This window comes from Tenrec ecaudatus, chromosome 1 (genome assembly GCF_050624435.1).
Source record: "Tenrec ecaudatus isolate mTenEca1 chromosome 1, mTenEca1.hap1, whole genome shotgun sequence".
In the NCBI taxonomy this organism is placed as follows: Eukaryota; Metazoa; Chordata; class Mammalia; order Afrosoricida; family Tenrecidae; genus Tenrec; species Tenrec ecaudatus.
In genome coordinates, this window is record NC_134530.1 from 7,926,647 (window position 1) to 7,942,915 (window position 16,269).

The 16,269-nt window shown below is 40.0% G+C and overlaps 1 protein-coding gene across 1 annotated transcript; it reads left to right on the forward strand.

Moving 5' to 3' along the window:
* The first annotated feature begins 200 nt into the window (after nucleotides 1–200).
* Nucleotides 201–1,226, forward strand: LOC142429387 (olfactory receptor 7G2-like). The gene has a single exon (XM_075534726.1). The coding sequence runs from the start codon at nucleotides 201–203 to the stop codon at nucleotides 1,224–1,226; it is 1,026 nt and encodes a 341-aa protein (XP_075390841.1).
* The last annotated feature ends 15,043 nt before the right edge of the window (nucleotides 1,227–16,269 follow it).

Genomic DNA, 16,269 nt, shown 5'->3' on the forward strand with positions numbered 1-16,269 from the left:
TGTATCATATTGCCTTTAATAGATAATTCTTCAAATGTATACACACACATATATATATATTAGAAATAATACAACTATATTTTCTAGTCCTTTTATAAAAATGCATTTATTCCTTTTTAAAAAGACTAAAAAATCAAACATAGAAGGTAAGCTTTACACATCCCCTTTATTCTTCTACTGCTTTGCACAAGAGAGAGTCTATGTCCATTGGTTCTGCTTCAGTTGAAGTATCTGGGAACACACATCTAATTGTGCTTTTCCTTGATCCTTTTAACAGAGGCATCAACAGTACAGTACCCAGGAACCAAACGGCTATTACAGAGTTCATACTCCTGGGACTCACAGATGATCCAGAACTTCAGCCCATCATTTTTAGCCTGTTCCTGATGGTGTACCTGATCACTGTCTTTGGAAACCTGCTCATGGTCTGGGCTGTCATCTCTGACTCCCACCTGCACACACCCATGTACTTCTTTCTCTCCCATCTCTCCTTTACTGACATCTGTTTAAGCACAGCTACCATCCCAAAGATGTTGGTGAACATCCTCACACAGAGCCAGACCATCACTTTTACAGGCTGCCTCAGCCAGATGTACTTTGTCCTGTTTTTTTGTACCTTTGAAAATTTTCTTCTAGCAGCAATGGCCTATGACCGCTATGTGGCCATTTGTTCCCCACTGAGGTACACAGTCATCATGAATCCCTGCTTCTGTGGCCTGCTCATGCTGCTTTCCTTGCTAGCTAGTATAATGTTACCTCTGCTGCACAGTCTGATGATTTTGCATCTGTCTTTCTGTGCACACCCGGAGATCCCTCAGTTTTTCTGTGAACTTGCTCAGCTCCTCAAGATTGCCTGCTCCAGCACCCTCATTAATAACATCCTCATATACTCTGTTACTTTCATTTTGGGGGGTGTATCTCTGTCTGAGATCATATTCTCTTACACCCAAATTGTCTCCTCTGTTTTGAAGATATCATCATTTAGTGGGATGTATAAAGTGTTTTCGACCTGTGGGTCTCACCTGTCAGTTGTTTCACTCTTCTACGGGACAGGTGTTGTTGTGTATATAAGTTCTTTATGTGCACCGTCTTCCAGACAAACGGCAGTCGCCTCAGTGATGTACAGTGTAGTGCCCCAAATGATGAATCCTTTCATCTACAGTCTGAGGAACAAAGACATAAAGGTGAGCTTGAGAAAACTCTTTGTTAGGACATCGTCCTTGTAATGATGGTATCATCTCTGAAATTTTATTGATTCATCAGAACTGCCTGTGATAATACCTTTTTGAGCATCAGTATCATTCACACTCAATTTCATTTCATCGATTAACAGTAATATGTGCATGGTTGTTCTAGGTAATAGTAGGCTATTTCAACATCCACTGAGGATCCTCAATGGATGTTGAAATAGCCTTTGGGATTAATACTTAAGAGATTTTGCTCAAAAAGTATAGTAAAAGAGATACATTTTTGAAGGAAATTTAGATAATTTACCAAAATAGAACAGAAGTCTTAAAACTGGTGCCTTTCTCCTTGGACAAAATTTCTTCATGATTCTCTCGATAAACATTGCACATGTAGACATACCATAGAGAGAACGTAATACCTACAGAAAGAGAAGGTCCAGGCTTTCTCAAGCTTATTGTTAGTAAAGTGTTCAACAGAGACATCAGAAGATATGTGTCCTGTAGCATAAGTGTTTGATCCTAGTTTGCTATTTCCATATCCTATTATTTGGAACCTTTGAATATCGTTAACATGATAAAGGGTGGCTATTACGTTTATTGAATAAAGCTTCTTAGCAGAGGTGTTTATTTGATGAGGAAGGCTTGGGATTAGTGATATTATAATACGGGATTTGTAATCATATAAAACAGGATGTCTATGAGTTGTTGCAAGAAAAATTGATTTTCTTTGGAAACTTTCATCTAATAGTTAATTCACTATAACTTATCTTAAAGCAGGGGCTGTTTGAGCTTTGATAGAGCAGTTAAATTTAGCCTCGCCCTGGAGGACAGGTATCCTAGAGATCTTCAAGTACTAAGCTAATATATTTCAATTTCATTTACTATCCTCAAGAACAAATGCATTAAGATCTCTTAGAATCAACATATCCTACTGCCATGGGATTTATTCCAAGTTTTAATGACCTTACATAACCAAATAGAAAAGACAAATATCACTGTCATCAAGTCAATGCTGGCTCAGAGCATACCCCTGTTGAATTTCCAAGACTATAACTGTTTATGGGAGTAGAACGGCAAGTGTTGGTCCTGCAGGGCTGCAGAGTTTGGAACTGTCCACCATGGCCATAGCACCTCAATAAGTAACTCTAACCACCATGGCTCCTCCAATGACCTTATATGGGATTTTGAAATCTGTCAATCTTTATGGGAGCAGATAACCTCACCCTGTCCCCACCGAAAGTATGATGGTTTGAACCACAGAAAATGCTTGCAGTTAGCAGTCCATGCTTACCTTACCATGTCACCAGGCAAGCATCCAAGAGACCATCATTTTTAATAGGTTCAATTTTAGATCTTGATGTACTCAAGTCTGAGAAAGATTGCTTTTCTATGGGAAGACTGTGGGAAGCTAACATAGAATCTAAAATATGAAAGACTTTTCCTCGGTTTTACACATTAGAGCTTCATATAAAAATGGATATGCAAATCTTGTCTGCATTTCATTAAGAATAACAATACAATGACAAAATGCAAATTCATTACTAGTTTAAGAAATAAAGCATCATTAGCAACACAGCATCCAATTGACCTGCCTCTCAGTCTCATCACACTTCCTGCCTCCAGTGCTGACGGCTAGCCTGAGTTTCCCTTGGATTATTTCGTTGATGATCTTTTATTCATTGACTCTTATACAACTAATAGGATATGAGAACATACTGGTATTTTCATAAAGTGTAACTGCATCTTTCTTTCACCCTGTAGAAGCCCTATTCCTGTTGGAACAGTGGTTAACCGTTAGGTTGCTAAATCCAAAGTCAACAGTTCAATATCCCAGTTGCTCTGTGGGAGAAAGATGAGTCTTTCTATTCCTATAAAGAGTTATAGTCTTGGAACCTCACACTATTCTGTTGGGTCGTTATGAAATGACACAATGGAAATGACACCACAAAAATAAGGTTTATCACACTTCTTTGTATTTTACTACAATCTACCCAACAAATTGGTTGTTTTTATAACTTGTTGAAATTCTTATCATTTATTCATTTTACCATTTATTATTTTGGGGAAAGATACACATAAAGTAAATTAACATCACCGAAAAATGACATTTCAGTAAAACGGCATTAATAACATGTTCATTGTTGCACAACCCTTAACCATGACCCTGCGCCAGGGACATTTCATCACCTGGAAAGGAATCCCATTCCTGCAGCCACTGCCTTGTCTCTTCTCGACACAAACCCAGTCACCACTGCCCCACTGTCCATGTAGATTTGTCCAATCTGCATTTCTCTGTTAATAAAATGTTATAATATGTGGAGTTTTGTGTTTGATTTCTTTAACTTTGCACAATGTTTCAAGACTTATCTATGTTACAGATGTTAGATATCCACAGAGTTAGTGAAGGAGAGTGAGCTATACCCATGTACACCGGAACAAACAAAACTGATCGAGATATATATCAGCACTTCATTCCTTTTTTCAAGTGTAATATTATACCATCACATGGCTCTACCACACATTCTTTATCCAAACTGCTGTTGATTGATATTTAAGAATTTTTAATGTTTTATTACATAATTTTATATAATATCCTGTGTGGACATATATTGTCTTAATTACAAGCAGTAAGTTTACCTAGGCATGAAATCACAATGACCAAAGTAACCCTATATTTATCCATTTGATAAACAGCCAAAATATTTTATAATGCTGTTGCATCATCTTATATCCCCACAAGCCTTGTATAAGTTTCCCAAATTATTTTCAACCCAACCAACACTTAAAATTTGGACATAATTAGTGCTATTTCTGCAAAGCCCATAGTTCATGTTCACAAATTTTGCACTATTTCCAGCCAAATGTTTTTGGTCCACTGCCCTCTGTGATGCAATATAAAAAAGACCTGTCCATCTGATTTCATATGAAAATGTTGTGTTTTATGATTGTTAGGTGCCACTGAGTCAGCTTTGATCATGACCACCCTACTACATTAAACTGAACGATATTGGCCCTACGCTAAACACGTAATAGATGCAATAACTAATTGAGCCCATTGTTGAAGCCACGGTGTCAATGCATCTTGTTGAGGGTTGTCCCCTCTTTCACTAACCCTGTATGTTCCCAATCTTGATGTCTTTCACCAGGGACTGGTCCCTCCTAAAACGTGTTCATAGTCCTCACATGTAGTCTCGCCATCCCCAATTCCAAAGAGCATTTTGGCGGTACTTTCCTTTATTTAGACTTTCCCTATCTGACAATACTTTGAAGCTATATGTAAAATTTTGAGTGGCTTCTTCCTCCAAAGCTGAGAGCAGAATCCTTTTTTGTTGTCTGCTTTCATCCTGGAAGCTCTGCTGAAATGTTTTCACTTTGGGAGGCCTGGCTTGTATTTGAAATAACAGTGTCCTGCTTCCAACATCATGACAATGTACAAACCACCACAGGATGACAAACTGACAGACAGTTGGTGAGGGACATTTATTAACAATGAAGGAAGGTCTTTGTAACTTGTGCTTACCGATCAGCTGTCTCATTTTTGACTTGCATAGCCATCAGTTCACTTCCTTAACATACACTTTAACCATGAATTTTGTCTCTGGGGACATTGTGGCCATTGCAATGAATAATAAACACGAGATGTGAAAGTAAGTGTTTTGTGAGATAGAACACACTAATATACTCTCTCATTACCAATGAAAGCCTCCATATGTCCCTCCATAAATTAAAATTCCCCAGATGGGTAAAATGATTACTCTATGAACTTTAAGGAGCTCTGTTGGCAAAGGGGCCTAAAAATGAGCTGCTAACCATAAATTCGGGGGTTTGAGCCCACTAGTTGCTCCATCAGAAAAGAATGATGGTATGTGCTACAGTGAAGATGTAAAGCCATGGAAACTCAAAGGGACAGTTTTACTCTGCCTTCTAAGGCTGCTATGAGTTGGAGGAGGCTCTCGAGCTGTGAAATATAAGATCCTTAAAAGAGCCCTCTTGGTGCTGTTGTGTTAAAGAGGGTTAGGGAATAGGAGTGCGAAAATGCACAGGAACATACATTCCAACTCAGGAACAGCTGTGGTCTGCACCTTGTCCTGGGGAAAATCAGGACTATGAGGAACAGAGGGTTTTTGAGCAGTTGGGGACAGGGTCTGGTGATATGTTATGGTTCTTTCCTATGGTTTTTAGGATGGCAGGGAAGGGTTGAGATCAAGGTTAAGGGAATGATTTTGTCTGGTAGAACTTAATTCCTGTATCCGTATGATTTGGGGTAATTATCTTTTTGGGAAATACTTCTGGTGGGTCAGGTCAGAGGAGATGGATTTGATTTTTTTTAATTATGTAAGTGGATACATGGGTGTGGGGGCTTGCCACCTAATATTTCTGCCACCTAATTAGGTGGTCTAGGAGGGAGGGGTTAGGAAATAGCTTACTCAAGGGCAGGTTGTTTATGTGAGTGGCTTGTTGTGCTGATCAGGGGTTCATGATATAAGAAAGCTGAAGGATGAGTAGCTCAGCCTGTCTAGTATCTCAGCCTGTGGCATCCTCTGAACTTGGTCTCATGAGTGGCCCTGTGTTATGCATACATTCCCAGGGTGAAAACTGTGGTGAAGTGTCTGCTTGAATTGTTATGCTAATACCTTGCTAATGGTTCAGCTGTATGCTTTCAGCCAACACAGAGATGGGAAAATGCTTGGGAATGGCCAAGCTTTCAGGTGTGTTAAGATAGGGCCATGCAGGTCTGACTTCAGGGTGGACAGCCTAAATATGCCCAGTGGGGCTGGAGCGCCCCCATCTTGTATGGAGTGTTAGCTCATTCACTACTGACACCAGCTCCAGGTTGCCCTGTACAGTGATCCTCAGGCAGTTTGCTAGACTGTGCATTAACTAATATCTGGGCGATATTACTTAGAATGAGTTGGACTGGAGCTCTCCTAGACTGAGCTGAAAACTGAGTATGCTTGTGGATCTATCTGCCCCAGGACCCCTGCAGCTTGGCCAGTCAGCTTCTCTAGCTATCTCTGGGATCAGGAACATTTAGTCCAGACTAGAGTTAGGCACTACATGCTTCCAGATTGTGGTAAAGACAGAGGGAAATGTATTGGATGTAGAATAAGGAGACCCACGGAGAGGGAGGAGAACATGGAAAGTACCATGAATTGCTAATGGGATGAAGAGATCTGTATTGGAAAAAGTAAGACCAGCGTGTTCCTTAGAGGCAAGAATGGCAAAACTTTCTCTTACAGTCTTAGGCTATATTGTCAGGAAAGAGTAGGGCATTATGTCTTGTAAAGTGGAGAGGAGGCAAAGTAGAGGAAGGTCCTTGAGAAGATGAACTGAGACAGGGGTGGCATCCATGGGCTCAGTCATAGGAACAATTGTGAGGATGGTGCAGGACCATGCACTGTTTCATTCTGCTGAATGTTCATGCTGTTGTGCATATGGTCAGTACTCGATGACACCGAATAAGAAGAAGATTTGGGGGATATACTTCAGGGATACGAAGCGTGCAGATAACCTGTGACATCTCATTTGGATATTCTTCTTTTGTCATACCCATATCACTGTCATTGGGTTGATACTGGCTCATGTATACCCATTAGGTTCTCACAGGGGAGAACTACCACAGTGATTTCTAAGAAGACTGTAACCCTTACAGGACTAGAAATCTTCCTCTTTCCCCCAGTTATTGGATGGAAGATTTGAACTGCTGACCTTGAACATGGCAGCCCAATATGTATCTCACTGACAACTGGGCTCCTTCATCCCCTTTGAGGGTGTGGAATATGTGATCATTTTTCCTTAGATGACAAAATATCTTTCTTTCTTAAGGATTTACCTCGGTTCCTCTTGATCCTTCCTCAAGATAATATCTGCCTCCTATGGTGTTGCTACAGCTTGAAGTCTGTCAAATATACATTTGATTGCCTTGTCGTTCAATGTTTTAAAGCAGATTCATTAATATAGAATACAGAAACCAAACATGTGTTTCAAAGCCCTTTCTCCTTGGGCTAACAGAAGATCCAGGACTGCTGCCTCTCCTGTTTATCATATCTGTGACCGTATATATGCCAACTGTACCTGGAAATCTGTCCATTGTCCTGATTGTCACCTATCACAACTATATGCACACCCCATGTTCTCATTTTGCTTCACATTGCCCTGTAATCACATCTGTGTAAGAACTACTACCATCCCCAAATTGCTACTGAACAAATATAAAAAAATCTGAGCAAAATTTACATAAGACGACTCAACCAGACTATACTTGTCCTGAGTGTTACTTTGTTAGAACATTTTCTTCTAGCACATTGGATATCATGTCTGCAGCATGGTTTAAGTCACATGCTGAGGTACACAGTTTCATGGAGTCCTGCATGTGTGCTCTACTCATTCCACTTTCCTTGGTCATTACTATGACAGATGCCTTTATCTATAGTTAGATGGTGTTTGCTGTATCCTTCAGCACAAACTTGGTCATCCTTTAGTCCCACTGTGAATGTGATCTATTACTAATGCTCGCCTGTTTCAGTGCCCACTTAAATAATACATTGTTTTGTTTTTCAGTTTGTATTTTGGGTGGTGACTCTCTGTCTGTGATCATATTGTTTTAACACTAAAATTGCATTTTCTATATTGAGGATGCCCTCAGCTGGATGTTGGTCTCATCGTTCTGTTGTTTCTTCATTCTATGACACACCTTTTGATATGAGTTTGTAACCTTATTGGTGAAAATGTGTTTGTGGAGGAAATTGAAGGAGGGTTATCCTGACAGCCCTGCTGGCAATTAAGGACATTCTTGTAACATAGGCACTGCAGAAAATACAGAGAAAATTAGGATGCAACAGGATCACATGGAAAACATCGGGGTCATATGGTCACAAGTCTACAAGTTCCTAGAGCCAACAAGCTCCTGTTGCAGCTGCCAGTGGCAATATATGCATCCTCCTCAAGGGTCTTTCAAGTTTTCCCGCTCCTGCTGCTCCTTGGTGTCTGATTTGTAACCTTCAAGACTGGTAGATAATAAATTTCTCTTTAAAGCAGCCAAGTCATTTTTATTCAAAAGATACTGTACTCTTTAATCAACACTGAGAATGGGGTCATGTGTGTTTCTTTTCTTAAAAATATTTGTATTGCCATTTAATTCACATATACAATTAAATAGTTCAATCATATATAAAAGAGAAAGAATAATCATCACACGAATTTTTCCAAAATTTTCTTCTTTCTTGTACTCTTTGTTATTAGCTCCACATTTCCCCCCAACTTCCCTTGCAACACCCCCACGAAACCATTAATTCTGTTACTGTCCCTATAGAATTACCTATCGTGGGTAGGGTTAGGGTTATGTTTAGGTTTAGGGTTAGGGTTAGGGTTAGAGTTAGGGTTAGGGTTAGGGTTATGAAAAAAATAATGAAATAAAAAAAAAGAATTATGTATCCCAGATTTCATAAAGAGAAAACACACAAAAAATCAACTAAATATCAAAGTAAAAGGTATAAAAAAAGTCAATGAAAAGATAATAGAAAATATTTTAATATAAATAATTGGGTCAAAATGGAGAACAAATATGAAGGTGCTCAATTTTACCCTAACTGCATCTGCACTAACCCATGTCCAAATGCATTGAGCAGCTATTGCCAAGGTCAACAGTCTGAACCCACCAGTCGACTGAGAGTCAGAATGGACTCAATGGCAGGGATTTGTTTTTAGAGCTTTGAGTCTGTGACCGCACCTCCCTTGTCTCTATTCTCTAACAACTGCCACTTGCCACTCACCCCCATGATTTCCTGTCAGTCACATTGCATTTATGCCTTAAAGTAAGGCCACTTCCAACATCAATCTTTTCTTGCATAAGCACACTGCTCTTCAAGAATGGTAGAATTCTCTTCATGAATTTTTCCTCTTTTTTATGGTTGTGGTATACCATGTGTCTACTGTGCATTCCATGTGTGGTTTTGGGATGTAAACTTATAGATTCCCTGTAACGTGCCAACCTCCCAAAACTTCATTCTAGAGTATGTCAAGGCAAGTCTGTCTCTTTACTTTGGTATTGTGGAATCCATCACATATTCTATGCTTCACAAATAAAGTATAGGGTTAACTTTCCATCTCTCGATGGAAATCTTCAATGAAAAATCGGTGCTTAGTGGGCCCCCAACAAAGAGCTTAGATGTATTCAACTTTATGTTCCTTACAGCATTCGCTCACATCCTTACTAGCCAGTTTTGTGTATATTCTCCAGTTTTGGTTTATCTATCTGGAACATCAAGCTGTGCATTTGGATTGTAGTATCCCAATTCCTGTCAAACCTTTGGGCCTTCCTGGGACTTAGTGCTCAGAGACATAGTGGTTATTTGTTGAGTTGCCAACTTCAAGGTCCGCAGTTGAAACCCACAGCCACTTCATCAGAGAAAGACTATGCTCTCTACTCCCACACAGAGTCACAGTCTCAGAAACCCACAAAGTTAGTTCTGTTGAAATGTATGAGAGGGTCGCTATCAATCAACATCCACTCGATGGCGGTGAGTTACTGTGTTTATAGGTCTCGATGTGAAAATGCGTGCTAGGGTAGTTCTTGAACACACTCAATAATGTCCTGGAAAGCATCTATCTCACGTGATCCCCAAGAACTGACCCAGGCACCTTCAAAGGGGATACCTCAGAATCATCAGACACACCAAGTTGATCTCATCCCATGGAGATAAGAGGGATGGAGCTTTGTGCCAGAGTGTTGCCATGGAATTGAAGCACTTAGTGTCCCCAGTGTGCCCCACTGCTTTTAGGCCTCTATGTCACCATCCCAACTTTCAAGATCACAGTTCTTCCCAATCAGTGGCCTCACTTTCACTACAGAAATCATTTTCACTTGTGATTACATTTGACAGTGTAACTAAGTTACTTTTACTCAATGATATTGGGTGAAATTTCCAGCAAGATCGGCATTGTTATTCCAGGAAACAACTATGTTGTGAAAAGAAATAACTCTGGTAAATGAAACCCAACTAAATGATATATATTTTATTGAATGTGGGATACTTGGCAGGCATTGTACTAAATACTTCCAGTGGTTTGGGTTAACTTCCCAATGGAATTACAGTTGAGGTATCCATTTCCCTATACACATAATTAAAGAAGGGCGCTGTTTATTAAAATGTATACTTGTTTCTTTTGATAATCAGATAAAAATACTAAAAAATTGACCACTTAATAAAGAAACTTATTATTGCACATATCTGAATTCTGTAAATCAGATGCAAGTGTATCAGCAAAGTATGCTCACTTGGAAGGCTCTAGAAGCATACAATTATTGTCTCTTCCAACTGCAGGAAGAGCTACTGACTCCAGCAAATTCATGGACTGTGACCTTTGATCCCCAAATTTCCCTCTTTATTTTGTTGCTTCCTCCTTTTTCCTGTGTTTTCTGCACTGTCCACGTTACAAAAATATACATGACTGCAAGTAGGCCGACAAGGATCATCTAGGTTTGGTCTCCTTTCAAAATATAACTTATTCAATTAAGTTAGCAGTCATCCTTTCACATATCAGTAATATTTGCAGGTTCTATAATATTGAACATAAAAAAGTATTTTGGGAGAAACCGTCTTATATCCTACATGCTTTTTCTGTCTCCCTTGAAAATTTATTAACATTATGTCCAAGAAAGACACTAAGTTTTCTCTGCGTGGCTACTATGTGTGATAGTACATCTGCATCTACAAGAACAATCTAGACACCAGGAAGAAAGACACCACCTTCAGGACTCCTGGCCTTCTTTGCAGTCTCCCAATTCTAAATCCTTTCAAACGCATCCAGATTATATTTTGAACATATATATTAGACCTGATTGACTAGAGAAACAAATCCAGTGAGACTTTTATGTGTGTAAAAAAGAGCTTTATATCAAGAGCAATTGGATATTCCATAAAACATCTCAGCCCAGCCCAAATCAAGTCCATTAGTCTGCTACTTGTCCATAAATCCCTCTTCAGACTCACAAAGCTGCATACAATGAGGCAGAATGCAGTAAGATCACAGGCCATTGCATGCAGAGTCTTGAAGATCCAATAGAGGTGGACCCATCTAGTTTTGGACTTATGTCTGGATCTTAAGACTGAATACTTAAAAATCAGGTACTATCTAGCCTGTGATCTTCCTCATATTGCAGGTTTTGAATGAATTTGGAGCTCATACTTAGTTTTAGACCCAATCTAAGAACAATTGCTTCTTATGATATATATGGCCCTGCTCAATGCTCACCATCATAAAGAGATCTCTGAAGATATGGTCTAGAAAGCAAGCAGATGGTGCCTGGCTTGGAGTCTTACAAGATTGCCTTCAAACCAGCAGCCACCTTAGTGAAATGTCATCTAAGTCCCCTAGCCTGTGTGATGCAAGAATTTTAAATAATAAAATCCAAAGGAATGTATTGGGTTTGGTGAGATTCTATCTAGTTTGTTCCAATGTATAGCACCCGATGCACAACAGAGCAAATCATTGGGTTCTCCTGCACCGTCCTTACTATTGCCCCTATGCCTGAGCTCATTGTTGTAGCCGTGATGTCAGTCCATCCAATAGAGGGTCTTCTTCTTTTCACTGCCCTTCCACTGTGCCGTGAATGATGTCCTTCCCCAGGAACTGGTCTCTCCTGACAATATGTCCAAAGTGTGTAAGGTGAAGTCTTGCCAGCCTTACATCTAAGGTGCCCTCTGGCCATAACTTCGGAGATATTCTTCTCCAACACCACAATTCAAATTCATCAATTCCTTGTGGAACATCTTCATTCAATGTCCAACTTTCACATATATATGAGGCCATGGAAAATACCACGGCTTAGGTAAGGCACACCTTAAGCCTCAAATTAACTCAAATCCTTTCTTTTCTTTTTCTTTTTTTTAAGCATCCTTTATTTTCAATTATTTGTTAAAAGATCTTGTGCTGCAGATTTATCTACTGGTGGCATAGTGGCTCAGTGTTGGGCTGCTAAACACAAGGTTAGCAGTTCGAGATCACCAGCTTCTAATTAGGAGAAAGACGTGGCTTTCTTCTTTCCAAAAGAATTACCGTCTCAGATGGTACTATGATTGGAATCGACGTAACTGCAGTAGGTTTAGTTTTGCGTTCAGTAAGCCCATTGCTGAAGCCACTGTATTTGTCCATATGGTTCAGGGTTCTCCTCTTCATCACTAACCCTCCATGGAACCAAGTACGATGTCCTTCACCACGGACGGGTCCCTCCTTCTAGCAAGTTCCAATTACTGGAATATCATCTTGCCATCCTTGATTCTCAGAAGCATTCTGAATGTACTTTCCTGAAACATATGTTTTCATTACTCTAGCAGTCCGTGTCATATCCCTCTCTGACGCCATCACGCAGAGGCAGCATTTTTCAGTCTGTGTATTTCTTGCCTGACTTTTGTAGACGCATGAGACCATGGAGCATAGCATGATTCGGGTCAGTCTGTGTACGTCTGAAAGATCGGCAGAAACATTTCCACCACAGCAACGCTCGCTCCTCCGCCGTCTGTACCATCACACTTATGTTTCAGCCTAGTTTAGCAGTAGCTGTCAGTCCATCTTAATTAACGTTTTCATTTTGTGGCTAATGCTCTAATTTACCAAATGTCATTTAGTCCCTCCGGATAGCTTGTCCTTGGAATGTGAGATGAAATCCCATAATCCTCATTATAAAGAACATTTTCACTGTCCTTCAATATTTGTTGATTCTTTTGTCAATCCCCATGTAGGTATTTAATAGTTCTACCATGATCAGAATTCAAAGGCATCAATTACTCTTCAGTCTTCCTTAATAACGGGCATGCTCTCTCCTTCATATGGGGCAATTGAAAATACCTTAGCTTGTGTCAAGGTCACTTTAGTGCTAAAAGTTTTAACTTTCTTTTTTAACAACATAAAGCCATTTGATTTTCCCAATGTTTGATTTCTTGACTGCTGCTTCCATGTGAGATCATTGTGAAATCAAAAGCAAAATGTAATCTTGACATCAATCTTTTCTACGTTTATGATGATGTTGCTCATGGCTCAGTTACAAGAATTTTTATGTTCTTTTAAATTTATTTTTAACAATTTTATCAGAACTTCCTCAACACATCATATAATTGCATATTTCAAGCATTTCAAGAGCAGTTGTACAATTATCACCACATTCAATCCTAGATCATTTTCTTCTTCCCTGTACTCATTGTTATTCATGTTTTTTAATTGTGGCAAAAAGGCACCCAATAAAACATTCCTTAATTCCACAACTTCTACATGTATATTTCAGTGCTATTTATTATTCTCTTTGTGTTGTACACATTATTGTTAACCTTTTCTAAATCATCCCACCACCGTTAAGAAAAGAATCCTTCATCCATGACAACCATTGGTGGAATTTTTGTTTCCTTTATGTTGAGGTGTAACTTCTACTAAATGTTGTGGTTTTCATCTCCATCATCAAATGCGTCAAACCCTCTAAATTCTCAGTAAGCAAGGTTGTTTTATCGATATACCAGAGGTTGTTAAGACTCACTGAAATCCTGCAGTGTGTTCTTCATGTAGACTAGTTTCCCTGTTAAGATAGGAACACTAGTTGAATTATTTAATGCTTAGATTTATGTCAACTGGACAAATCTGAGGGAAAGTAGGGGTGGGACCTAAACAACCCATCTGGTGCAGTCTGATGATAGCTTCCAGTGGGTGTGGCTATTTGTATGGGAGACCCTGAGCAGAACCAAGCTCCCTCTTACTCCTTCACGATGGGTTGCATCTGGACCCTGCACGTAATTCATCAGTCTCCTGTGATGTCACCTGTCTATCCCTAAGACATCAGCAGATTGCCAATTTTGGGTTCCTTCTGCCTAACCCTGATTCATTAACTCTGCCTTTGCTGACCTGTGACCCTCTTGTTTCACCTTCCTGCATTGTATCTGTCAATTCCTGCAGCTACATGAATCAGAAGAAGCATCCAGCTTACCTCTGACCCTTAAAGTTAATGAAGGAAAGGACAAGAAATGAAATAATTCAAAATGAAAATAGAAAAAATAATAAAGTGAGAAGCTGAACATCTGTTTATGTATATTTTAGAGTCACTGAGCTTTCCCAGGACTTTGTCTTTGCTGTGGGTGCTAACTTGTGGACTGAGGGAATGGAAAACAACAACAAAAAAGTAAATTGAAATCAAAAATAGTAAAATAATAATTACATATATACACTTATATATGTGTATATGTAGATCCCTACATAGACCCACAGATGAGAGAGTCCTTGTTAAGGGTGAATTATAGGAAAAGTAGACTACGTTGCTTTCAAGAAGGGTTTGACATTGGATTGGAAAAAGGCACAGCAACAGCAATTACAACACAAGGACAGCTGGGGTCTAGACCTCGCCCTGGGGGGAAATCAGGAGTACGAGGAAGGAGCAGAGATTTTTGAGCTGTGGGGGACAGTGTCTGAATGGCAGGGTATGGTTGAGATTGAGACTAAGGGAATGGTTTGGTCTGGCATAGCTCAGGTTTCTGTTTTCTTGTGATCAGGTTAATCATCTCAAAGGAATATACATCTCGTGGGTCAAGTCTCAGGAAATAGGGTTACATTTTTGTGGATTATATAAGTGGTTTACATGGGTGTGTGTAGGGAGGGTTGGACTTATTTCGGCTGGTTTCCTAAGTAGCCTAGCAGGGACGGATTATAAACTAGCATGCTCAGGGTGCAGGTTGTCAATGTGAGTGGCTTGAGGAACTGACCAGGGGCTCATGTCATGTGACAGCTGGGTGAGTATAGCTCAGCCTGTCTAGTGTCCCAGCCAGTAGCAGCCTCTGAACTCTGGGTCTCATTGTGGGCCTTGTGTTATGCACAAGTTCCCAGTGTGAAACCTGTGGTGACCTTTCCACTTGCATTGTTATAGTAACACCTTGCTAATGGAACAGGTGGGTGTTTGCTAGCAACACAGAGAGGGAAAGTACCTGGGAATGGCCATGCTCTCATGTGTCTTAAGATTAGGCCATGCAGGTCTGAGCTCAGAGAGGAGGGGTTAGATTTGCCCAGTGGGGCTCCAGCTCCCCCTGCTTCTGTGGAGAGTTAGCTCATTCACTATTGACCCCAGCTCCAGGTTGCTCTGGACAGTGATCCTCATGCAGCTGTGCATGCCTGCAATCAGGGAGATATTACTGCAAATGAGTTGGCCTTGAGCTCTCCTGGAAAGGGCTAAGAACCAAGTATATTTGTGCTTATGTCTGCCCCAGGCTACCTATGCAGAACTACGTCCCAGTGTGACAGATGCCCTTACTCATGCACTTTGATGGTTTTTGATGTAGCTCTTCAGCACAAACCTGGTCATCCTTTAGTTCCCCCGTGAATGCGCCCAGATACTAAAGCTAGCCTGTTTCAGTGCCCATGTTAATCATACACTGTCCTGTTCTTCAGTTTGCACTGTGGTGGCGATCCTCTGTCTGAAAGCATAGTCTCTTAACACTAACTACACTTGCACCCTCTCTATGGAGGAGGTCCTCGGCCGGGGGAAGTACAAAGCTTCCTGTGCATGTTGGTCTCACCTTTCTTCATTCTAGAACACATCTTTTGGTTGTGATTGTTACCTTTTGAGTGAAAACATCCTTGCAGAGGAAATTGAAGGAGGGTTATCCTGAAAGCCCTACTTACAATCAAATGAATTCTTGTCACATCAACAGTGCAGAAAATACAGAGAAAAGTAAGAGGCAACAAGGTCACATGGAGGAACATGGGGATCACATGGTCACAGGCCAAGGAGTTCCTGGAGCCACCAAGCTCTTCTTGAAGTCAGCAGGGACAGTGAATGCATTTGCCTCAAGGACTTCTCAAACATTCACACTCCTGCTGCTGCTTGGTTTCTGATGTATAACCTTTAATCTATGAGATAGAAAAATTTCTCTTTAAATCAGTCAATTATCTTTTATTCAAAAGTACTGTACTATTTAATCAACAATGAAATTAGGATCATATGCCATTCCTTTTAAAAACATAGTTTTATTGCCAACTAATTCACATATCATAAAATTAAGCAGTTCAATCATATTTAAAAGAGATAGACAATCATCATCATAACTGATTT